The 25,631-nt window shown below is 41.6% G+C and overlaps 2 protein-coding genes and 1 long non-coding RNA gene across 8 annotated transcripts in view; 2 read left to right on the top strand and 1 right to left on the bottom strand.

Moving 5' to 3' along the window:
* Positions 1-1,483: 1,483 nt before the first annotated feature.
* On the top strand, positions 1,484-15,191 carry rfwd3 (ring finger and WD repeat domain 3). Of its 2 annotated transcripts, none has more exons than XM_080874883.1 (13): positions 1,484-1,706; positions 7,089-7,366; positions 7,447-7,709; positions 7,836-7,891; positions 8,888-9,070; positions 9,168-9,259; positions 10,514-10,628; positions 10,737-10,971; positions 11,255-11,405; positions 11,489-11,665; positions 11,781-11,995; positions 12,125-12,339; positions 14,332-15,191. In XM_080874883.1, exons 2-13 carry the CDS (start codon positions 7,089-7,091, stop codon positions 14,473-14,475), a joined length of 2,124 nt encoding a protein of 707 aa, XP_080731009.1. In that variant the 5' UTR covers positions 1,484-1,706; the 3' UTR covers positions 14,476-15,191. The 2 variants fall into 2 exon arrangements, with proteins under 2 accessions (XP_080731009.1, XP_080731010.1); XM_080874884.1 differs by lacking the exon at positions 1,484-1,706 and adding an exon at positions 4,911-5,127.
* On the bottom strand, positions 12,242-18,955 carry LOC308392037. Its single transcript, XR_013970749.1, has 3 exons — positions 18,530-18,955; positions 18,198-18,285; positions 12,242-12,359 (listed from the first exon to the last, which is right to left on the bottom strand). It is a non-coding gene; the product is annotated as an uncharacterized lncRNA (long non-coding RNA).
* Positions 18,956-19,091: 136 nt separating this feature from the next.
* The window catches only part of LOC308392034 (Golgi apparatus protein 1-like), a 35,102-nt gene continuing 28,562 nt past the window's right edge, over positions 19,092-25,631 (top strand). For all 5 annotated transcript variants that reach the window (XR_013970747.1, XM_080874880.1, XM_080874879.1 and 2 more), the window contains exon 1: positions 19,092-19,459. Coding sequence is in view for 4 of the 5 variants with exons in the window: in XM_080874880.1 (XP_080731006.1) it covers positions 19,127-19,459 (333 nt within the window). In the remaining variant the exon portion in view is untranslated. The remainder of the gene's footprint in view (positions 19,460-25,631) is intronic.

Genomic DNA, 25,631 nt, shown 5'->3' with positions numbered 1-25,631 from the left:
CCCTGCTGCCGATACTGTAGTAATACAGCGAGATGATTGTTTATCTTATTGTCATCTGTGTTTCAAAGACATTATGTTCTGATTTTATGGAGTTGCATTTTGCCCTACCCTTTCAAGAGTATTGTTAAAGTTTATAGTTATAGTATGTTTTTATAAATATATTTATAAAAGACCTGGGCTGCTTGCTGAAAAATGGGACCAGGGTTTCCCCCACACTGAGGTGTGGCTTGTAGTAAACAACAGGTTCAGCTTGATTCACATAACGGGGGTTGAAAACATTCTTTGTCTTACCGATGTAACAGACAAAAACAATGAATACTAAGGACCTTGATGAGCAGAGCTTTTGAATGGAGTCCTTTAATGCAGTTTCATTACACACATAAGATAAGATAAAGATGTTTTAAGATGTGTGGTTATCTGCAGAGACCACGTTGTAGAGCAGGGGTCCCCAATCCCAGTCCACGAGGGCCGATGTCCCTGCAGGTTTTAGCTCTCACCCTGGGTCAATACACCTGAATCACATGATTAGCTCATTACCAGGCCTCTGGAGAACTGCAAGACATGTTGAGAAGGTAATTTATCCATTTAAATCAGCTGTGGTGGGACACATCTAAAACCTGCAGGGACACTGGCCCTTGTAGACTGGGATTGGGGACTCCTATTTGGACAAAGAAGACAGATGGTATGAAAGAGGAGTGAAAGAAGCCATCTATGTCCACTGTGAACACAATCTTTGGACAGAGATGGTGGTTTACCACACCAACTGTCTGCCATCTACAATCCAGTTTTGAGATGCCTTCCCAGGTGCCACTCACATTCTGAGCCTTTTGACCTCAGGAAATCACATGATCGGGTGGATCTAGGTCACACAGCAGGTTTCCCCCAAAACCTTGGCTGATTGTGACCTACACACATTTTCACACCTTGGCTCATGTGATTAGGTAAACAGACCATCAGGGGGTCCATGTCTCTCTCCACCATTTGACCTTAGAACTGAAGAAGCTTCTGGGATGAGAGGTGAAACTATGTATTAGGTGCTTTTTTTCCTGAACACCAGCAGGAGACTGACTGAGAGAAATGCCTTTAGTCATCCACTTTGAGCATTCTGAACATTGAACATGGAATGTTCAAATCCATAATTTATTATTTTTTATAAATAAGTTAGAAACGATCTTCGTTTTATATTTTCATTTTGCTTTTCTTACTACATTAGTATAACCACTGAATCGCTGATTCCACACGCTGACGCACGTGTGCAGGTGAAGAAGCCGAAACTTTCCTATTACTACTTTTAAATGCAAAATTTTTCCACATAATAATATAATACAGCGTTTCGTTATCTTTTGCTTTTTTATTTTCTATTTTCATTTAAATTTGGAAAACAATTTCAGGTCAGAAGGATAAAATTTGATACTCTGAAATCACACATCGACGATCCTCTGTTGACCGGAAGATAATCGTCTTATTTACAAACGATCTTCGGCAGTGACGTCGCGGCAGGCTGGAGCGGGCGGAGCGGACTGGCGCCGGGAGATTCGAGCTCTGAAGGCGGGTTTGCCTGACTGCATTAACCGCTGTGAGAAGAAGTAGTAACTCGTCAACACAGCAGCTGGACCCTCTAGATTTGCTTCTTCGACTTGCTTCTGCCATGTTGCTAACTACTGTGGAAGTTGAGACCGGGATCGGCAGCTGTTAAACCCTCACAGGTAGGTAGGGTTCGATCCTAACCGCGCCGCGACGACTACCCGAGCACAGCACAGCCAAGCTGGCTAACAGCGCTAATAACGAGCCTACTAACGTTTACTTTTCTTTTTTGTGTACGTACAATGGTTACCATTACCTTTGGTAATACGCCAATATGTTTAAGCACTAAGCATAAGAGTAAATTTACATTAAAGCGTTTTTACTGAATCGCTCCACTCCAATGCTAGCTAACTTTAGCTCCGTGGTTATCTGGAGGTAAAACGGAAATCACAGAAAACAACAGGTGTTCTCTCCAGATTGTAAAACGTTGCTCTTGTGCCGATAAGTAACAGTCAAGGTGAAGCTGAGTGGAGTTTGAATAGCAGTGACTGTTGGCGGTTTTCTTGCTCCGAGGCCTCTATGACCTCGGGCTTTAGTTCGGGGCTCAACCGAAGAAGGCGCCTGCGTCTCCCGGGGAGCGCAGCGAAGAGTATCCGCTGGAACGACATGGTAGAGACTTTTCAGGAATGGTTTTTCAGCTGTTTGTTGATAATGACTGCTTTAACTGTAGGTTATCCATATTTTAGCTTAGTGATGCTTTTAAAATCAGACCTAACGCGTTGTTCCAATCCTCCTCATGTCCACAACCGACTTTAAGTTTTTGCCAGGTTAGGATGCAGATAGATCTTTTTGCGTTACCTAAGTTTCCCACCACAGTCTTGTAGTCTTCCTCATCACTCTTTCTGTTACATCCCACTGCTGCAGAATAATCAGACAATTTCTGAAGGTGGCAGGTCTCTGTGCAGTAGCTGAAGTCTGTGGTGGAGAGGCGCTGGTCCCTGCAGGGACCAGGGTTGCTGACTAGGGCTGGGCCATATTATACCGTTCACGGTAATACCGGTATAATGTTAGGCAACGATAGGAAAATGAAATATCGCGATAGAATGGGAGTAAAACGCGCATGCGCAGTGCCTTTGTTTTCATACGCACATGGCCGATTGTTGAGTGAAACAGATGAACCAGAATTGGTTTGTAAAAATGGTGCAACCTCAGTGATGTGGAACTGGTTTGGTGTTTGTCCGTCAGATACACAACAAAGCACATTTTTTTGCAGAACATGCAAGCGGCCGTTGTTATTGTCATATTTGTCGGACTAAGATGCTCTTAAATCTGGGAGTAATCTGGGTCCTAAACTCCGTATGCTTCAGGTCAAACAACACTGCAGCATCACTTAGAGTTAAAAACTGTCTAAATTCTTTCATCTTTAATAAAACGATCAGCATTGCTGCTTTACCAGGTGTAACTATAAAGTTTAACTTCCAGGCATCCATGAAAACAAAAGTTATTACATTTAACGGAGTTAGAAGTTAGCAGGAAGCTAGCGGAAGTTAGCTCGCTAGTTTCGCTAGTTACCTAAGCATGATATTGCATGTTCTGACTGAGAGATTTCTGAAAAAAACCAAACGTACAGCTCTGCTACCACTTCCAACATAAATGAAGACAGGAAACTAAACAGCAGTGACGTTTGTAGGGTTACTGAAGTTGGGCTAGCTGGTATATAATGATGTGCTACGTGATCGCTAGCGACACAGCTATGTTAGCATAACATAAACAGTGAAGCTGGAGGACGAACACTAACACTTTTCCACTTATAAAAGTTAACGTGAAGGTTCCTCATGGTTAGAGACAAATGCAATCGCATGGCAGGATGCTGTAAAAGGACCAAACTTCAGTCAGGAGAACAACTGAGATAATCCATCCACAATACGAGGTTAGTCATTAATATACTGCAACAACATGGGAATAGAGCAGCTGCAGAGAATTCAACATTAATGAATCAATGGTACAGAAGTGGAGGAAGCAAGAAGAATGAGTTTAATAAAGTTTGATTTATCTGACTGCTTTGTTTCCTTTAATGTGCCTTATAATCCCGTGCACCTTATGGTCCGAAAAATGCGTACTGCACACTGCAGTTTAATGTTGCAAAGGACCTCTTTTTAACCATATAACCATATTATACATGGTTATGCTCAGGATATGTCAGCCCATTTCTACTGGAAATGCCTTTTGGTTAAACTTTCAGCAAGGAATTTGCATTTGCACTGTTACATTTTTATAAAGCTTTAATGTACATAAAAACCAGCTTCTTGTTTAAGTGAAAATAAATGGAAGGTTGTCTTTTTGCGCTAGTAATGTTGTGGAGTTGTATTTTGTCTCGCATCAATTATATCGTCGGTTATATCGTTATCGCAAATTTTCAAATATATATCGTGATAAATATTTTTGGCCATATCACCCTGCTCTATTGCTGACCACACTGTCTCTCACATACTGTATGTGTCCATCTCCCTCATCTAAGCTTATCGCCTAGTAGAGTTGGACAGATGGTGTTAAAGTCACTGGAGAAGTTAAAAAATATTATTTAAAAAAACAAACTTTTTTTTTCTTGAACTGTGCTTGTTAGCTTGTCCAGGTGGGTGTAGAGATAGTTGAGCAGGTAGAGACTGGCTGAAGGGGGTCATAAACGGGCTGATCATGGACCTGAGCTGATTTGTGCTGATAGTGCCACAGGTCTGTCTTGGGCAAAGCCACAAGGTATGTGACCTCTGTGACCTCTTCCACTGCATGGGGACCTTTTCCATATTCGGGCTTGTCCGAAGATGCAATGGAACCACATAACTGGGTAGCGCAAGCTCTGAGGACTACTGGCCCCATCTGACTCTGCATCTGGTCAGCAGTGTGGTGACAGATGGGGGGAGGAGTTGTAAAATTCGGAAAACACAGTGAGCCTGTGAGGAGGGGCAAAAATGGGGGAGGGTTGAAGGTGTATGGGAGGAAGGCTCAGTGTGGGGAAGGAGGGAGCTGCAGCCACAGGTTTTAAGCTGTTAAAGAGCAGAATTGGTTCACAGATTTGGTTTGGCTCACACCACTACTCCTGGGTAGCCTCTCCACTCCAGACTTCACTCATGATGTGCTGCTTCCACTCCATATTCTTTCTGTAGTTTCTGTTGGCATGCATTTGTTTTCACTTCCCTTTGACTTGTTCATACGTTCTCCCTGCTGAAGGCTATATTCTTTGTTTTAAGCAGGACATTTGTTACCCCCCCCTTCCTTGTTTGGATAAAACTTGACAGTCTCTGTAGTTGAGATCTCCTCATTCCAAGTTATCGCAGGCAGCCTCTGTGTTTTTTTTTTTTTGTTTTTTTTTTAATTAATTCTTTCCTTCTTTTTCTGTGCCTCTTTAAAGTGGCCCCCATAGACAAAGCACATACAAACTCCAAAAAGCACGCGCAAACTCCAAAACACAACGGAAGTGCTCCAGAACGCTAGGGACAGTGTTGAGCTCGATTTGTAAAATAAAGTGCAAGTTTGTTGCAAACGCTTGGAGTTGGATACCGGCAGAAAACACCTGCAAGAATAGAACAACCACGCTTTATAAGAAAGGTAATGTGCAAACTGTTGTTTGTTTGATATGTTTTTAATTACTATGAACACTTGGTTTATGGTGGAGTCAAATCTGACGTTAGCTAACAGTCAGTGTGCTTTGCTCAGAGAGAAGCTCAACACTGCCCCTAGCGTCCTGGAGCACTTCCGCTTTGTTTTGGAGTTTGTACGTGCTTTGTCTCTAGGGGCCACCGTACCTCTTGACTAGCGGGACGTACCTGAGGGTGAGGAGAACCGAGCTGTGATCTGTTTCCAATGGACAACCTGGTCAGGTGCACGAGAGGCACTAGAGATTTGCTTGTTTACTGTCCAGTGTGCAGGGATGAGTCAGATTAAACATGTGAAAGGTTTTGTTGTGGAATTTGGCTTTTTAGGGTTTTATAAAGAATAAAGTTTGCAGGGATCACCCAGTGGAAACTTCTAAAGCAGAAGGGAAATAAGGATTATTGTTTAAAGCCGGTGGGTTTAATGAGCCACACAGCGCAAACTAGGGCTGATGTATATTAGGGGTGCAACGATACTCATATCGATATTGAACCGTTCGATACAGTGCTTTCGGTTCGGTATGCATATGTATCGAACAATACAAAAGTTTTTATTTATTTTATCAACTTTTCTTCTGATGATGCTGTCTGTGTTGAGTGCTCAGTGGATCTGCGTTTGACTACTCCGCCTAGGCTGCACTGTCGAGTGCAGATCCACTGAGCGCAGCGCAAGCTAGCAAGACAGAAGCTAAGCTCGTTGCAACATGGCAACTGCCTCAATGCTACCCGAAATTGAACCTCCCCCACCCTCATTCAGATCTGGCGTTTGGAACTATCTTGGTCTTTATGTGAAGCATGACCCTGAAGGTAAGCGCGTCATGGACAAAAGTAAAACAGTATGTCGGATGTGCCATGCAATGCTCAATTGGTGGGAACTAGTACATTAGCGCAGTTTGCTTGTTAACGTGTTGACGCCGTCCAGCCCCATGCATGGGGCGATCCGCGGTAACTCGTTAACGGAGTTTTGCGGCGTTATGGCGTTAATGTCATTTTAACGAGATTAACGTTGACAGCACAACGAATATGACTGCACATTTACTCCGACATCATCCTAGTGCAAAGACAAGCAGACAAAAACAACAAGCACACATGCTACAAACTTTACCCGAGTCATTTAGACAGCCGTTAGCACAGGATTCTCCTTATGGGGACCTGATATGTTTAATATGCTGCTGAGAATATAGCCCAGAAGAAGCGTATAGTGTAGCTTTTATTTTGGAAAGGGCCATTTCTCTGTAATAAACTCTCTTTTCCAAAGATGAGATAAATCTATCTCGATCAGATAGATTTATTTATTTTTAATTATTTTGTTGTTTCAGCAACATTAAATTTAAAAACTGTACTTTTGAGTTAAAATATATATTTATAATTTTAATAAATGAGAAATTAAAAAGGCATGAACATCGAAAAACTGAAAGTTTGTGGAAGGCGCAGTTTTTGGCTTTCCTCATATTCCAAAACGTGCTTAGTTTTGAGGTGATAAAACAAATGACTTGTATTCCCTTTCTTCGCTATTACTGTCGCCCGGCATAATTTGCAAATGATATTTTTCTGCTCAACCTCTGACTGCTTAAACCCAAACCAGGTCCATGTGACCAACGTTGCACCGGTCTTCTTTATGCGCACCACCTCCTCCACCCCACCTGTAAGCTCCATGATAGCTTGCAGCCACTGCGATGCTTTCAACCAAAACAGGCGCATCAACATGAGCTATCGCGGTACAGCGATACAGTAAAAATCTCTACCATTGGCCAAATTCATATAGTTTCTACTGTATACCGTTTACCCTACACTTAGCCGTTTGGACGAGTTTACACATCAGCCACGATTAGTCTGCATGTAGTTGCTGAACAGAAAATAATGTAGTTTCCTGTCTTGTTTTTTTGGCTTTTTGATACACATAATGCTACCCTGCAGATGGAGGCCATGGAGGTAGACTCTCCTGTGGAGCTGCAGGGGATTGGGCAGCCAGAGGGTGGCGTTGCAGCTCCTGCAGGCGATGCTGAGAATGCCAACGCTGCTCTCGTCATGTCCGACTCTGGCAGCAGCACTGAAGTAGATGACGATGATGATGATGGCAGCGCCGAGGGACAGGCAGCAGCTTATACTCCTCCAAGGCTTCCTGCCACTTGGGCGTTTAGTCAGAGGGCGGTGGGCGGGGCTACATCTACGCCGCCAATACGAAGGAGAGTCAGGTAAGCTGGACAGCACAGAAGAAACATCACATGTGCTTTGTGTGCTTCATCAAGGTGATAAACCTGTGTTTGTGGTGCAGGCAGGGCCTCAGAGTGCACTATCCGAGCCAGACTGCAGCGCCTTCTAGAGGCTTTCCAGACTTCCTGCTGCGAGCGCCGGCTGCCAGCACAGCAGAGCCAGAGTCGGGCAGCGCCACTGAGATAAGTGAGTCTGAGGATGAGGCAGAGGGTGAAGAAGAGAGCACGGCTGCTGCTGCAGAGCCCATCGACCCTGTGCCACCTGCTGGGTCTGACCTCAGCGTCACTGTCCAACCTGCTCAACCACAGGAAGCCGCTACGACCAGTGAGTTTCAGCTGAATCCATTTCAAGAAATCACCCTGATTAAAGCTTTATCATAAAGCTGCAGCTGGGCTTATGATACATGAAGGTAACCAATGAGTGTCCATGATGATTTTTATGTCCGTTCAGACTCCAGTGGCACGGCAGAAGCCGAGGGGGCAGAAGCTCAAGTCCAGGGTGTTCAGGTAGCTTTCAGACATTTTTCTTTTGTGCTTTCTTGTGCTTTTTACACATGTAAAACTATTTTTTTATATATTTTAAAATTGTTTTTAGGATAACTTTATTAAAAAATTCTTTGGTTGTAAAAAAAGAAAAATCTCAGCATTAGTATGCAGTTACTGCTGAAGAAAAGTCGCTTTCCTTATGTTTGCTGTGATGTTTGGTGTCTTCTTAAAGTGTGCTTGGCTTTACCACACACAGAGTGAGTTGGTCCTCAGTTGGTGGAGGGGCCTGGTCTGGTCACCGACCATGGGGTACCAGCCCTCGCTTCATCCTCTCTTAATTGGGTTCACAAGCTCTGTGAACTTGTAGTTATCATCTGCAGTGACCTATAACCACCATGACACGGATGGATTACGCTAAATTGTGTCTTTTAGCTGTTTTCCAAAGTGGTCTCACTGTCTTCATTCTAGCACCCACAAAAACCAGGGTTTCTTTATTGCATCAAAAACAAAACAAGAAAAATATGTTTACCATCATCATTTTGTAACAAGTGTAGTCTTGTACAGTATTCCTTGACTGGAAATTGTCCTCGGAGAAGACCAGCTCCGTACAACACCAAGTCACTGATGCGTTCTTTGATAAGTGTGCAGTTGGTGTTAAATTTCCTTCCACAACAGTAAAGTCTTACAAATCCAACTTCTGCTTAAATATTAATAATTAATTAATTAAAGGAAGACATAATGTCAAGAATTTATGTCAAAACTATTTATGCATTATGTGGAAAATATATCAACTCAAGCCTCACGTGGGTGCTGATGCGTTTCTGTAATGCCACTTTCCACAACAAGGTGGTGCAACAAGTCAGTGTAACCTTACTTTGAGCCTTTGAAACACATCGACAGGCTAAAAAGAACTCGCATTCACTGATAAAACGCTGTCCCCAGTTTGTTTGTTTGTTTTTGGTTTTTTTAGGATATTTACAAAAACGATCATTAACTGTTGATCCTCCCTGCTTCCAGGTGTCCTCAGCAGTTCTGTCTCCCAGTGACGAGAATGAAGGTGACACCTGCACCATCTGCTTCGAAGCGTGGACGACAGCCGGCGAGCACAGACTCGCCGCTCTGCGGTGTGGTCACCTCTTCGGTTACACCTGTATCCAGCGCTGGCTGAAAGCTCAGAGCCCTTCTGCTAAATGTCCGCAGGTGAGAAGGAAGAAAAATCCCATCGACCACCGGTGGAAGATTGAAGGTTAAAATATATTTGGGGGTTGTTTTTATTTTTATTTTTTTGTGATTTTAGTGCAACAAGAAAGCAAAGCGTTCCGACATCGTGCTCCTGTATGCTCCAAAACTGAGAGCGCTTGACAACACGGAGCAAGAGAGCTTAAAGAAGTGAGTGATCGCCTTCTCTGCTCTCTGCACCATATCCGTTTAGCTGTGCTAACGAGGAACGCTGCTCTCCTCCAGCGGGACGAATCCTAAGTGAACTCTGTTTATAAATTGTTAAATATTTGCTTAAGAAATGAAAGATAAACCATTAAAGAATCATCACTTGAAATTGACAACAGCTGTCTCACTCCATACCTGCAGGTGCAAGTAAATTCTATATGTATTAATATTTAAAAGGATAATGTCTTACATTGGACACTGATAGATCAAATGAAAGAATCTGTAATCTGCAAACAGGGACTCTAAAAGATCTCTAGGTAGAGTGGTCGCCCCATGATCGGAAGGTCGGGGGTTCAAATCCACTGAGCTACTCTGAGGTACCCCTGAGCACGGTACCATCCCTACACACTGCTCCCCGGGCGCCTGCTTAGTGGCTGCCCACTGCTTCACTGAGTGACTGGGTCAAATGCAGAGAAAGTAATTTCCCCACGGGATCAATAAAGTATACACTATTATTATTATTGTTATTATCTTATTGGGTCATTCCTCCACCCGACCCCCACAAAACTGGGATGCTGAACACAATGTCACGTCTGTCACTGTTATGGTTTCACTTCGGCTGTAAGACCACCTCTCGATTAAGTCACAGATTGTTCATTGAGAGATGTTGCAACAGTTTGAAAAACATGAGAATTTGTGGAAAACACTCGGATTTTGACTTCTTCTCTTCCTGTATCAGCGCTGTAGTGGCCACACCTGTTGTTCAGGAGAACACTGCAGTGCCTACCTGCAGGTTAGCAGCTAGCATAAACAAGCGACTGTAAGATGATGTTGCGGTGGCATGCAAAGCGAACAGTGCAGAGGGTGTACTGGATTCTTAATGGCATCAGCAGAAAAGTTGCTTTACCATCATGTTAAAAAAAATCTAATTACAGTGACGGATCACAGAACCTGCAGCCAGCTCACAGTTGCCTGTTTGACAAGCCTGAAAATGAAACTTAGGTCACGATGACAAAGCAAAAGAATGAATCTTTCAGTTTTTTCTTGCACACTTTTTCCCAGTCTGCATTCACAGGCCTGCTGTCAAAATGGCAAAAATTATGAATAATTGTCTAAAGCCAGCTTCAGCTGTCCTTGTTTGTGCTGTTCTTGTTAGATTTCAGTAGATCAGGATCAGTAACAATATAGTGACATGTTAGGTGGATTTAGTCTGTGGGTTGTTAGTCCCATGACTGATTCCCAACAACGTGTTTGTAGGTCTCTGGAGCAGGAGCAGTCGCTGAGGAGGAAGGCTGAACTGGAGTCGGCTCAGTACAAAATCAAACTGCAGGTCGTCACCAACAAATACGGACAAGCACAGCAGGAGCTGCAGGTATTTCATGTGTTTTTGTTTAAACACAATCAAAGTGCGTAAGTCTCCCTCTGCTTTAGTTTAGTGAAGAATGTGATGCTAATAATCTGCCTTCTCTCCCTCGTACAGGAGCTGAGAGCCCTCATAACCGAGACGAGCAGGAACCTCTTTTCTTCCACGTCCTCGTCCTCCTCCCATGTCCTGAGCCTGTCTCAGAGGGCGGACGGCTCCAGGTCAGCTCAGTACAGCTTCTCCAAAGCGGTGCTGGTGTCTCAGGCCGGAGGCTGCAGGGTTTTATCGTACTGTGAACCTTTGAGCTGCCTGCTGGCCTCTCAGCCGTCGCCTCACACCACGCTGGTGCCCGGTGAGACATCCTTCTTTCCACTTGACAAGTGTGATTCTTTATCGCTCACACCAGACACGAAGAACAGTTTCACCCCGCATTAGTTGTGTAAATGTAGTCGCGTTAGACATGCACACATAATGAGAGAAGTTCCACTAATAGATCACCCGAGTTAGTGTGTGTGTGTGTGTGTGTGTGTGTGTGTGTGTGTGTGTGTGTGTGTGTGTGTGTGTGTGTGTGTGTGTGTGTGTGTGTGTGTTTTGAATCACTCAACTTCCCCTTTTTCCTCTTTTCCTCCATTCAGGGTGCGGGGTAAAGAAGGTCAGTGTGGTGAACATGAGGGCGAGTCAGTACGTTCCCATCCACAGCAAACAGATCCGAGGTCTGTCCTTCAACAGGCAGAACGACAGCCTGCTGCTGTCTGCTGCATTGGACAACACTATCAAACTGACCAGGTACGAGCACGTCAGCATCTCCAGCCTCACAGAGGGTTGAGTCGTGCGCGCCTGTGAGTTAATGTGTTGTTGTTTTGTTCCAGCCTGCTGACCAACACGGTGGTTCAGACCTATAATGCGGGTAAACCAGTGTGGAGCTGCTGCTGGTGTTTGGACAACAGTAACTACATCTACGCCGGCCTGAGCAACGGCTCTGTGCTCATCTACGACACGAGAGACACCAGCACGCACGTGCAGGAGCTCGTGCCGCTGCGCTCCAGGTACGCAAAAAACATACGAAGGCAGAGCGAGCAAGACCAAAAGTTTTATTAAACCACAGTTTCACAAATTCACTCAACTTAAAAACTTTGAATTGTGGGTGTGTGATGTTTCCAGATGTCCGGTGGCATCTCTGTGTTACGTCCCGAGGGCAGCGTCCAGCTCGTTCCCATGTGGGGGGCTCCTTGCTGGCTCTCTGGAGGGCGGGTGTTTCTGGGAGCAGGTGAACGAGGCCACCTACAGGCCCCACGTCCTGCCCCTGGAGACCTCTGGCTGCACCGACATCCAGGTGGAGACGGAGAGTCGACACTGTCTCGTCACCTATAGGCCCGGTAAGACCCTGACCCCTCAGTTCCTGATAGAACACCACGTATGTAGGTAAAAGATGGAGGCGGTGTCACGTGATCTAAACTTTACACCCTCTCATGGCACCTTTTGAGTAACCATCGTCTGTCCTGCAGGACGCTCCAATCCGTCTCTGCGCTGTGTCCTCATGGCGCTGACTCGAACCCCTCAGCAGGAGTCGAGTGAGCTGCCCAGCTGTTCCTGCGAGCCGGTGCAGACGTTCAATGCCGGCTCGTCCTGCAAACTGCTCACCAAGAACGCCGTCTTCAGGAGTCCGGACGGAGGCGGGACGCTGGTCTGCGCCGGGGACGAGGCCTCCAACTCCACTATGGTCAGTCCTTTTACATTTGTCTGTTATTTGAAAGAGCAAATTATTATTTTATATTTTGATAAATGATCAGCTTTTATTTGAATGAATTTAGTATTTTTTATTCATATTTGTTTTATATAAAATATTTGTGGTTTGCTTCGTTAAATTATTTTTGCATTCTAAATTAATTGAAATGTATAAATATAAATACCATATCATTTTTGTTGGTTTTTTTTGTGTAATTTCAATTATTTTAAATATAATTTAATAATTACATGTATTAAATGATGTATTAAAATAAATAAATGTATTAAATTAAAGAAATATATTAAATGGTTTTATTTATTAAATGTAATAATTATTCAATTCCCAATTACATTTTGTAATATTTAGTAACATCAAGTGTCCGAGAGTTTATGTTCTTTAACCCTTTAAAGCCGGTCGGAGCAGCACGCTCCGTTTTGCGTAACTATTTTTAAATCCTGGTAGCTCTGCAACCGCGTAAGCTAGCGCAATCATTTTTTTTTTGCATATGAAACCGGAGGAGTTGTACTTACATCTTATGCCATCAGCTTGTCCTAGGTCACGATTTCCTTCCACATAAAGCTTTGCAAAAACTGCATAAAAAGCACTTGCAGCAACAAAAACATAATATTCCAGATGCTTTGCTGATCGGATCAGCTGTTCATAAGAACGTATTCCTACGTTAGAATAGACGTCAGCGTGAACTATTGCATGTCCGCCATGACCTGCCCGAAACCGGAAGTGACGTCATTTTCGCGGAAATGTAGTTTTGTTTTTTTGTTGTTTTTTTTTACCATCAGGGCCTTGTGAGCCTACACTGGTGTTTTTAAAAGTTATGTTTGACTTTATGACTTTCTGTGTCGTTTCTGGGATGCTTAGGACTCAAATTGCACTGCTGGAAATAGTTTATTTTGATGCATATGCTGTTTTTTTTGCAAATATGCATTATAATATTTATATTTGTTTTTCCTGCAGTATATACAAATTGGTGTATTTCAAAAATAAAACTATGAAGACACTTAAAATAAATTTCCTGTGGTGGGAAACTATTTTGTGCAACTTTTTTGTATTTACAGTTTTGAGGGATAAGCCTCTTAAATTTCTCTAAGTAGAAATATATGTTAAAAAAACAAAAACGATTTTCAATTTTTTGTAGTTTATTGCACTTTATTGCAATTTATGTAATACACTTAATGCATACATATTATTAAAATTTAGGCTGTAATGATTGTATAGCAACTTGAAATGCTCCCAAAAATGGCTCCACAGCATGTAAAAATATAATATAAGCTCTGGCGGACTTGGTTCTATGGTAGGTCTTAAAGGGTTAAATATTCCTTAAAAATTAAGGAAAATCAGTGATTCTCTTTTAACCCAGATTTTTTTTTTTGATTGAATAATTTTTAAATGTAATTTTTATTTTTATGAAATATTAGCCCAAATTCTTTTTAATTGTGCTCGTATTTTGAGCACAGTTATTTTAATTGCTTGGTAAAGGTGTGCAAACTGTGGGTGTTCACAACAACCTGCTAAGAACTAAAGAAATCACAAAGGTGGTTTTTGGTGCAACGCCTTCTTTAGATCCCATTTCACCTCCACAGGCCAGAGGTTGCCACAGCGTCTCTGACTGACACTGAGGCCTTAGCTAATCACTCACTCACTTAACACCTTACTTATGTGCTTGCATATTTAGTTACTGACCTACTTACACAATTAATTATTTACTTAATGACTCACAGTCACACTTACTGAGACTTGCTTATTTGATAGTTTAGATAATTTTTTTTCTTGAATGTTTCTTTTTAAACTTTATATATGATCATTTCTGATGAGTCAGTTTCCAGTTTTGACTTTGCCAAAGGTGTTCTGATGTTGTCTTTAGATTTTAAAATTGTATTAATATTCTTATTTTTTTCTTGAATATTAAGCTTGAAGCTTAAATGTTTCCTTCTGTCTGATTTGTCATCTCGTTCTCCTTTTCCTCCTCAGGTGTGGGACGCCAGCAGCGGCGGTCTGCGCCAGAAGCTTCCAGCCGACCTCCCGGTGCTGGACATCAGCCCGTTTTCTGTGAACGGCGAGCACTTTTTGGCATCGCTTACGGAGAAAATGCTGAAGCTCTACAAGTGGGAGTGAAGTGGGAGGAGTGGGTGAATGCGACAAGAGCAGAAAACCAAGAGACAAACCTCAGTCCCACGAGGAAAGGACGCCATCTGTGAGGAACTGTGGGAAATGTAATGCTGCTAAACTTTTACCTGTGCGTTTACACCGCTGAACAGGTTACCGCGAGTGATCGGACTGAGGAAGCGTTTCACACTCATCGCTTCTTCTTTTTGAAGTGATTCAAATTACGCAGGCGGATCATTTCTGTTCAACATATGAGTGTGATTTCAGGAGCCAAAGATCAGATTAATAATGTCTGTGTGTGAAAGAAAACATGAATGTAGGCCAAACTTGTCTATCTTTGTCATGAAAGTGAGTTCGGTTAGTTCAAGCAGGACTTTCCAACACTTGATGCTAAATTTATCAGATTTTCAGAGTTTCCCCAAAAATTCAACATAAGCCCCCCTTTTCTTTTCTTTTTTTGTCCGCCTTTTAAAAATTTCAGGTTTTCATTTCTGTCAAACTCTGTCCATCTCTGTGGCTCGTTATCGGAGTCAGATTTTATTTAGCCCTCTGACACGGATCACAAAGTGCCAAAGTAATCTGCTGTCGTTTAAAAGTTTACTTTCTTTGTCTTTTTAAAGGAAGTTGTATATATGTATATTTGCCACCAGTTGTTTGTGTACGCCTTCAAAAGTTAATAATAAAAATGTGTTATTTTTAAATAAAGTCAAAATGTTGGATTTAAACTGCTGTGTAATTCATTTATTTTTTTAACGTGTGTTCATATGTAGTATTTTTATTTTTTTCCCCCCAAATAATCTCAAGGGATTATCAGCTGTAGAAAAATTTCTTCTCCATTGGATTATCAGAGAACAGATCAGCTAAAATTATGATCTAGACTGATTTATGCTGAGGATCAAAGATGGATGCTGAACAGAAACTAGATTTAGTTTCAGATTGTGAGACTTTGAGTGTAAAATTGACCTGTGAATAGGTGTTGGTAGTTTCTACTGTTTCCCTGCTCTTTGACATTTGGTCTCTCAGCGTGACTATGGCGCTTACGATGGAGACTGACCACCAGATCAGTTGTTAGAGCCTCCTACATGAGATTAATGTGCTGACTAGAACTCTGTGGCCTGTCACTGTGGGATGGTTCAGTCTAGAAACTTTCAGTTTTTCTGCCAGCTGAGCAAATCAGCTAGATGCTGCCTTCATGGACTGCTCGTACATCTTATCTTCTTAAAAGCTTTTTGTTGGGGGAAAAAAAAAAAAAAAACTCCGACAAACGCTCCTCTCTTAAGGGATTTTTCTTTCTGTTTTTTTTTATTGTTTAAAAAAAAACTGGCCACTTCAAAACTATGACAATATACATAATTTGTCAGTTTTGAACCAAAAGTCTTGCAAACTGTAAAAAACTGGCTACATATAACCAGTGTTGGGACTAACCATTATTAAGTAATGTGTTACAGTAACTACGTTATTATTGTGGTAACGAGCACGGTAACTAGTTGTTATGCCAAAATTAGGAACGCGTTAGTCGTTACTGGGATTACCGCGATAGTCACCACACGACTATCGTGGAGCTTCCACAGATTAGCCACAAGTAGTGGAGGAGGGAAAGGGGAGGCAAGAGGAGAGTCGCCGGTCCAAGTGTGAACTGAACTTCAGGTAAGAAGTTATGACCTGCAGTCTCTCTGGGTCAGATATAAACCAAGTTTAGGTGGAATTTATTTTCATTATGCTGACTTTTCCGTACTGCATACTAGCTAGCATGACGGAGTTTCTATACAGCTGGGTGGGTGCTATGATGTTACTGATGTTGAACTTTATTTTGTTCATAAGGTTAATTATTAGAGTTTCCAACCGTCCTGTAAAAAACAGAATCGTCTGGTATTCAGAGAAAATATTATGCATTCCTATTGAGCTGAAAAGGAACAGTTTGTCCCGTAATTCAGCTACAATGAAAAAGACACAAAGCTGCAGTTATTCTGTGTCTTTGCTGCACAGCTGCCTCTTCTTCTCTCATTCTCTCCCCTCCCTCTCCTGTTTCTACTTCAATCATGAAACTGATCAATGATCAGCTGATCGGCTTTTCTCTCTTGTTTGTTTATCACCCACTTTGCGCCAGAAAGAGGAAACCAGCGGATGTCGCGGTAAACAACAGCAGCACGTTTAAGTTTAATAAGCTGCTGTTAGAATATATTTAATATTAATTTCTAGTATCAGCTGATGTTTGCTGGAGCCACAGCTGTAAACCTGCTGGTCATGATATCGGTTTGAATATGTGATGAGAGTGAAACATGAAGATGAAACCAGGAGATGTCCTTACTGAATCATCAGAGATGGGCAGGTGATGGAGAAACAGGTTTACCTTTTAGGTGACATGAATGAGTTGAAGGGAAGTTATGAACTGTTTCTGAGAGACAAATAACACCAGGATCCTTTTCTAAGCAGCTGACAGCTGGTAACTGTGCAGGGGCGGGTCTAGCAAAGTGTTGCCAGGGGTCCATGTAGGGCATTAACAGGGAAAGGGGGGCACAAAGAAATACTTTTCTTTCTTATTCTCATTTAAAATGTCTCACTTTTAAAAAATAATTATCTGAATCTTACAAACGATTGATAGATTGATGCATATATACCATCAGAACAATGAACATCACTGTCACAACAGTGTTTGTTTTCATTCAAAGGCTTTATGATTTTTCCTATAATGGTGGGCCGGTCTCTAGTCAAAATGTCCGGGCCAATTTTCTGTCCCAGTCCAGCTCTGTATGCAGCTCATCTGCAGTCTGGTGTTGCCTACATCTTCCTATTCAGAAGGCAGAATTTCTGAGTTCTGAGTACAATCGAAAGCACCACGACTGCAGTTTTTGTGTTGGATGTAAAAAAGAGCACATGACGCTGTGACGTAGGCTAGAATCATGGCGGTGGTCAACGACGGTCCAGGCGTGGGATTTCTCTCGTGGAAATATCCACATTATTTTTTTTTTTCTATTGGTAGGTGGCACAGTGCACTGTGGCAAGTAAGCAAGCTAGAAGACTGGCAAAGCTATGGAAGCAACACATTAACAAGAGAATTCTGAGTAAAACCAAAGTTACTTTCCCTAGTAACTAGTTACTTTGAAAGTAACGAGTAACTTGAAGTAACTGAGTTACTTTTGATAGAAGTAACTAGTAATGTAACTAAGTTACTCATTTAAAGTAACTTACCCAACACTGCATATAACAGTTCCTTTGTTTTGAAGAAAGTACACTGAACTACACCTACATTCTGCTTCAGACATTTATCAACCACATCATTCTGCTTTCAGTCATCCTAAACCCACGCTCATTTATCTGTGACTTATTGATTTATATTGCACAGACAGTAAGAACGGCATGCATGCAACATCATTTCAATGCACGTTTGACTACTGTTTGTCCTTGTGTTATTCCTAAAATCTTAACTTTCTTATTAAAAAATATCCAGTCTGAACTCAGAGCTTGATTGATCCTGGGTGCCACATCACTTAAGTTTAAGTGGTTTCTTGTGTGCAGTACCACAGCTTTGGACACAGCTTATAATTTTTTACATGTTTTCAGCTGTTCTTAAAGGTGCATGTAATAAGAAAACAACATTAAAAAAAAAAAACCTCTGCCACTAGCATTTTAGTTGAAATTCCTACTCTAATTATTTAATTATTCTTTAATTATTTTTGAATTACCGGCTTAAGCTTATCATTTCTAATTAGTTAATGTTTTTATGTGTTTACCTTAAAGGAAACCGCAGAGTCGCTTTGTCGCGCTATCCTTAGCACAGGGATAGGGTAAAATGGAGGCAGATGATCGTATATGGTGACCCTTAAACGGAGCAGCCAAAAGAAGAGTTCTGTTAATAAAGAGATCCACCATACCACTCCTGAGGGCTGAAAATGCCCAGCTGATGATATTTAATGATATTTGAGAAACACTGAGGTTTTGTTTCCGTTTCAATGCACACTTCGAAAAGTCTGCATGAAAATACCAATTACAATTATTTATTTCCATAACATCCAATATAACACTTTCATTTTAAGACATGAATCAGTTGAAAGTCCAAACTTACCATTACATGTGTGTTTCAGGTTCACACATCAGAGTGACTGAGAACGTCGTGCTGTGTTCTTTCCTGAAATAAAAAGCATCCCCTGAAAACAGCCTGGATCCATCTCCGTTCTCAGGCTGATATGAATTTGAAATCAAATAAGTTATTGTGAGCTTAACAAATGCAGCAGTCTTGTGACTGAAAGGTCTTTAATCATAACATACTTCCAGGCAGAGGAAACATGACCAAATGTGCAGCTTTAATCCGGACTGGGAGGTGTAAACAGATCTCACCAATTAAACTGGAACAGTAGTAACTGAACTGCTCTGAACCACACTGTATGATGTTTAGACATCAAGTTTACACGCAGTGTTCACAGGTTTTAATTTAACTAATTAACTTTATAAAAGATTAAACTTTACACTAAACTAATATCATAAAGAATGCCAGGAAGAGACATTTCCATGGCTGGATGACTCACAGCATGAACACACGAGGACTTATTCAATATTTATGAACTATTCACTAGAAGAAAACAATCTGTCTGGAACTTTATCCTCAGTGCCCATATTTCCGACAGCTCCTGAAAGCAGCAGCAGGCTGACTGGCTCTGTGAAGATGGCGGACTGCATACGTGTTCCTCTGCTCCTGCTCTTGATGTGCATCTTTTTGTTTGTACATCCGAGTCAAGCTCAAAACAAAGCTATTTCCAAACTTATTGCCGGTGTCGATAAAATGCAGAACCCAGTTGGAGGTCCGGGGCTCGAGGCGGGGAACCCTGGAGTCGATGAGAGGAACCAAGGCGCCGGGGCCTCGCTGTCTCGGAGGCGCTCTACCGGCTGGAAGTTGGCTGAGGAGGCGGTGTGCAGAGACGACCTGACCCGGCTTTGCCCCAAACACTCCTGGAACAATAACCTGGCGGTGTTGGAGTGTCTCCAGGACAGGAAAGAGGTATATTCGCGGGAATGGTAGCTTTAATCCCGGAGAAAGAGGCAGGGTGTGCCTGCAGAACGAGCTAAAGCTAGCTGCTAGCAACCAGACAACGTCACGCCAAACGCCAGGCAAAATTACAGCAATTTATGATTTTTTGTATCGTTTTTAATGTAACACCCAGTGCATGAGAGGACTCAAAACATTTTCATAGTCGTTGAAGTTTAGTTTTCAATTCGGCGTGCTACAGTGCCAGGAATGCAAGGAACTGTGTCTCAACTGAATGCTTCAAATTGGAAAAGTGAGACGTGGATAAGAAAAAAAGAAACTGGTTACCATTTAAATAAAAGTTGGACTATTAACAGGCCGAATTTATCTGAATATATTACCGACTCAGATTAACTATAAACTTGGATCAGAGTACCTATAGGGATTTAATATTGGGCTAAAACTGGTGGATTGTTGGTGCTCTACGGAGTAGTTAAAACACCACGTATGTTTCGGATTAGCTAGCGGTTAAATGTCAAATTATCAAAGAAAAATGCTCCTTTGCTGGTATAACAGTCCGCAGAAACCCAGCGGCACTCTGGCGTGGACAGATGGGTAACCGAGTAACTTTTTAAACCGAGTGACTTTACATTAAAGCTGTTAACTGTTCGGCAGCAGTTGTCGCTAGCTCTGGTAGCCTTGGCGAAATGCTAACCCAGATAACGTTACCAAACCTGCTGCTGGGTGATTTTAAGCTTTTTTTACTTTTAATTTCAGACCCCGATGGTGATTGATAGGGGTGTTGTCCACCTAGTGTGCGGTTGTTATGTGTTAAAGATTGATGTGAGACAGACTGAAGTGTTAGGACTTATTTTGTCTGATGGTTTCCCCCCTGGGGAAGGCTGTTGGTGGCCTCTCTGTGCAGCCCCGTTATTCTCTGTGGTTTTGGGGGTTGTGAGTGTTGACTTGGCGCTGTTAAAGGTACCTTTTGTAATTACCCCCTGGAAATGTGATTTCAGCTTTGACCACAAGAGGCAGCGTTTTATGTTGGGATGTTCTTAGATGTGCACCAATCTAAGAATAAACTTTTTTTGTTTTTTTGTTGTTGTTTTTTTTTACAGTAAAAGTCATTTAAATCTAACCTTGTACTCTTGCAGTAGCAGAGGAAGCTTGTGCTGAAAAGGAACCCAAAAATGCTTTACAGTACAGTGAGATATTAAATTGTGATGTTATCTTTAGTTCTAATAGAAATAAAAGTATATGTATTTTTATATATGTGTATCAATATGAAGATAACAAAACGGTTAATAAAACTCTGTAAGAAAGGTTTTCTTTTAGATTATCACAGTGGCTGGAATTATGTACATCTGATGACTTTAATGACTGGCCTGGTTAAACAGGGAAGGTACCTGGTTTGACTAGCTGCACTGATGTCTAATCAGAGCAACACATTGACATTATGGATAGACGGTAGGATGATAGTTTTAGTAAAATTAGGATAAATAATAAATCTCCTCACCTTTGGTCTTTGAGAAAATGTGGGCATCTTACCACAGCTGTTTATGTCCTGCAAATAAATCCCTCTTTCATTCTCAGGAAGCTGTATGCCTTTATAAAACAATATGTAGAAAAAAAGTAATGAGCTTTTTAACTTTATAATGCATTTTCACTTTCCAGGCAGTTGTTGGCTCTGGTTGTACATAATTTAAAGCATTTTACAAAAGGGGCATAAGAACTATTCATTACAGTGGACATTACGAGGCCCTAATTTGCGAACCTATTCACCTATGAAATTAACTTAACTGGAGATCTACCAATACATTCTTTTCATCCATCCATCCATTCGCTTCCGCTTATCCTTTTCAGGGTCGCGGGGGCGCTGGAGCCCATCTCAGCTGTCATAGGGCGAAAGGCGGGGTACACCCTGGACAGGTCGCCAGTCTGTCGCAGGGCTAACACATAGGGACAGACAACCATTCACACTCACATTCACACCTAGTGGCAATTTGAATTATCCAATTAACCTATCCCCACAAGCTGCATGTCTTTGGACGGTGGGAGGAAGCCGGAGTACCCGGAGAGAACCCACGCAAACACGGGGAGAACATGCAAACTCCACACAGAAAGACCCCGGCCTGATGGTGGAATTGAACTCAGGACCTTCTTGCTGTGACGCAACAGTGCTAACCACCGTGCTGCCCCACATTCTTTTCAAGTCCAGTTAAAAATATGGATATCTTGCCTTTGTGTACCTTGTCATACTGAGTACCAGACACCCTTCAGAGGAAACTCATTTCAGCTGCTTGTGTCCTCTGTCTCATCCTTTTAGTCTTTACCCACAGCTCGTGGCTGTAAAGAGTAGGAAGATAATCAGTAAATCCAGAGCTTTGCCTTCACAAAGATATTTGTTCCTCTGCATGGAGCCTGACTGTGTACACCACTGTAAAAAATGAAGCATCTGAGAATACACATTTATTTTTATTAGTAAATGGTAGAGCTGGGCGATATAACGATAACGATATGTATCGCAATATAACTTTTACTCGATAGAGAAATTAAGCTATCGCGATAGACCTCGCCGCTCTTGTCCTCTTAAAAAAAAAAAAGGTCAGCCAATCCAAATCAAGTAGCGCAGAGCCGAACCAATCACAGCCGCAGCGTCACGTCGCGTAACTTGTTACGTACAGCACAAGTGCCAAGCCGCACGTGTGTTTGTTTGGGAAGCAGCCAGCGGGTAATGGAGCCAGCGCGTAATGGAGGAAATGAGTGTGCCGACTAGAAAAATCAACCGAGCGTGACCGAAGAGAAAACAGATGATGGTTCCAATGCCGGAGAGATTGTCGAACGGAAGAGCCATAGAAGTTCCGTAGTGTGAAGGTATTTCGGCTATTTCAAGTCTGACAAAAAACAGAGTAGCGTGCACTGTAAATTGTGCCGAAAGCAAGTCTGGAAATACAATAAACTGGTGCATGCGTCACACTGTGCGCCGCGTTATTGTTTCGGTGAAATGAATTTCTACAATACTGTTACTGTTAATTCTACTCTCTGCAGTGTTTAAATGCTTACATATACACACAGTTACTGTCCCTCCACACATACGACTCGGTTCTGCTTCTATGCCCCAGCTTTGTTTACTTTTTCCCACCGAGGCTTCTAGACTTCTGATTGGCCAACATTTCTGCACGGTTAGGAATCTAGCGCCACCTGCTGCTTTGGCATGTTCATAGCAGCGTTTTCCTTCATTTCTGCCTTTATGTGTGGACGGGATTATTTTTTAAAACGAAAACGGAAAATCTCCGTTTTCAAAAATACCCGTGTACGTGTGGACGTAGCCTCAGTCTCTGACTGGAAGCGCTAATTCGTCATTCGGCTTTTGTCAGACTAAAGTAACTGTTAAAACTGTTTGAAAAGCTCAGCTATACAACAAGGAGAGATTGAGAATTTCCTTTTAGTTCTCAGTTTATTTGATATTGACAAAAGTTAGTCAGTTTTGTCTGTTCTTCTGTAAAACAAACTAAGATTTATTTTTAGAATTAATATTTTGTTTCTAAGTGGAATTGACAATTTAGTCTGTTTCATTTGTTCTATTTTGAAACTTAAACGCTTTAGCGGCTGCCTTTTGTGTAGTTTGCAATATTTGCCTTTATTTATCTGAAAAAGTCTCATGTTCCTTAAGTACATCTACCCTGTTGAACTTATTATGGGAAATAAATATTTAAATCAAAACAAGCTGCTGATTATTTCACATTTTACTTGTGAGCAACGGCACATTTAAATCTTACAAATATAGTTATTTGGCTTATATCGTGATAGATATCGTTATCGCCTGAAATGAAAAAAACATATCGTGATATGAAAAAATCTCATATCGCCCAGCTCTAGTAAATGGTAAATAGCACAGCTCTCAGGTCTCTTTTCAGCTCAGTGTGAGAGCCTCTCACTGTCCTTGTTTCCTTTCCTTGTATCCTCATGCATCGATCAGTGCATGAGCACATTCAGCATCTAATACTGAAAAGCGTGTTTGTGTGTGTTTGTCTTTTGGATAATGCCAAGCAAAGACCACAGTCCAAGCATCACTATTTCTTTATGTTACCACCCACATTTTGATTTCTGAAGGACATTAATGCAGAAACATTTACCTCACAAATATCACTTTTTTATCATTGCTGTCACAAATCCCTCCCCCAAATAATTAGATAATAAAAAAGTATAAAAATAACAACAACATAGAATTGATTTGAATCGACTGGTCTGTTGTCGTGATGCTCAGTCGATTCTTTTGAGCTGGGATCAGATTGATGTCAGATATAAATAAATGTTGGATCGGTTAAATATTCAGTCAGGGGGAGATTTCAGGCCGGAGGAGGTAAGAGGTGGAGAAGGCTGAACTGTGGATGAAGGAGAGTGGCCGTAGGTCTGATGCAATTGGAGGCAGAGGTCGGACGGCTCGACGAACATGAAATGTGTTGGAGCTGTGTGGTCAGTTTGAAAATGTAGGTGCTGCCCTGTTCAGTCTGTTCGTCCTTCTTTATTTTAGTGCAGCTGAAGCAACATCCTAATTAAACTTTCCCTAATACTCAACTTCTGTAATAATGAAGTTATTTACAGTTGGGTCTGTAATTTTGGGCACATTTGACACATTTTTCGTAAAGCAAGCAATCAAAATGTGATTATATTGTGATTATATATTATATTGAACGTTTTACAGTCTCTAATGAGTCTGAATCATTTATAAAACTCATAAAACCTCTAAAATTGCCTCTTAAATGTTCATTATTTTTAGAAATCTTACTGGTTATCATAAAAATTATATGCACATTAAAAATATCTTTAATAAGATCTTTAGCTTTGCTGCCAGTGGTGCAGCAGATGGTTTAAACGTAATCAGGTTGATGTAGTTGAACTTGTGGTGGCTTCAGATTGATTTGGGAGACTGTTAGCACTGAGTCACGTTCATGGTCGCTTTTATTCATCTTCATCCAGATGTGTTCCAGAGAGAGTTGTTTTAAGGAATGTGTACTTCAGCTGCTTTGTTTAAGCTCATTCGACAGCTCCTTATGAGAGACCTGTTGGTGTGGCAGCTTCTGGCTGCTCGCTCTCTCAGTTAAGCTCATTAGCTGTTTGTCTTCAGCAGATCTGCAGCAGACAGAGGCCTCTCTCTGTACGCCACAACAGCAGCTTAGAGCAGCTAAGACGGGTCCTCTCGCTGTGCCCATTATCTGCTTACTCACAATCACAAGACTGCGCCCTCTCGGCTGGTAAAAGTCATCCTGAAATCCTTTGTTTGTAGCCTGCTTATGAAAAATGTAGGGCAGTGAGCTGCTTATAGGTAGATTTTTAAGTGGACAGGATTTGGGAGGTGGTAAAAAATGAATTTATGAAGGCGTTTTAATATTGAGTGTCAGTACAGATGGCCTGCATTCACCCAGAAGGCTGTGGTATTGTTGTCTTCTTGTTACTCATGTTCATCTACTGTTAAGGCCATTTACATGTAAAAATGTTCCAGTTCTAGCTTCTCTAAAGGGCTGCTTTTCACTGCAAATAATCTCTTTTGGGGTTTTAGACCCTGGGCATGAATTACCACATCACCAGGTTAGTAATTGTTTGTGGTCATTTTTCAAGAAAAAAATGTGAAAAATTCAGAGTTGAACCTTTTACTCCTGTTTATCTTTTGGCTTTTGACTCTTTTCTGACAGAACAAAATGTCAGATTGCTCCTCGTTTCGAAATAATAAAAGTTATGGATAGCACTTTCTTAACGTTTTCAGACAGAAATTTAAAAGTATGTTAAGAAATACCAGAAATTTTAAAACATGTTTAAAAAAAATAAGTAAAAAGAGAAGAGATGAGAACGACACGAGAAGTGAGGAAGGAATGAAAACGAGCCCTCGCTGTTCTAAATGGCGGCAGGTTGATGATATTTTCTGTCTCGGCGCCATCTGCAGCGATTTCTGGAGGATTTTATTTAATTTGCATCAAGACCTTTCCATTCCTTTTTAATGTCACTGAGAACAGTGTTTAAGGTCATGACTTAAATTAATGTGATAGATGAAACAGTTTGTGTTTGTAGTGGGTGGAAAAAGACAAACTCGCACAGTCAGAGGATTAGACGCTTGTTTGATCTCAGCTGAAGTCTTTTGTTTTGTTTGCTCTGACTTCCTGTGAATGTTAATACCCATCTTTGCTTGGAATAATTTCTTTGTGCA

The sequence above is a fragment of the Rhamphochromis sp. 'chilingali' genome (genome assembly GCF_963969265.1).
Source record: "Rhamphochromis sp. 'chilingali' genome assembly, chromosome: 2".
NCBI lineage: Eukaryota > Metazoa > Chordata > Actinopteri > Cichliformes > Cichlidae > Rhamphochromis > Rhamphochromis sp. 'chilingali'.
The sequence above is the reverse complement of the archived record's forward strand: the minus strand, read 5'-3'. Positions and strand labels throughout refer to the sequence as shown.

Coding starts and splice junctions, on each gene's coding strand:
- rfwd3 (XM_080874883.1), top strand. CDS start 7,089: ATGGAGGCCATGGAGGTAGACTCTCCTGTGGAGCTGCAGGGGATTGGG. Junction 7,710..7,835: donor ACAGGAAGCCGCTACGACCA/GTGAGTTTCAGC, acceptor ATGTCCGTTCAG/ACTCCAGTGGCACGGCAGAA. Junction 9,071..9,167: donor CTTCTGCTAAATGTCCGCAG/GTGAGAAGGAAG, acceptor TTGTGATTTTAG/TGCAACAAGAAAGCAAAGCG.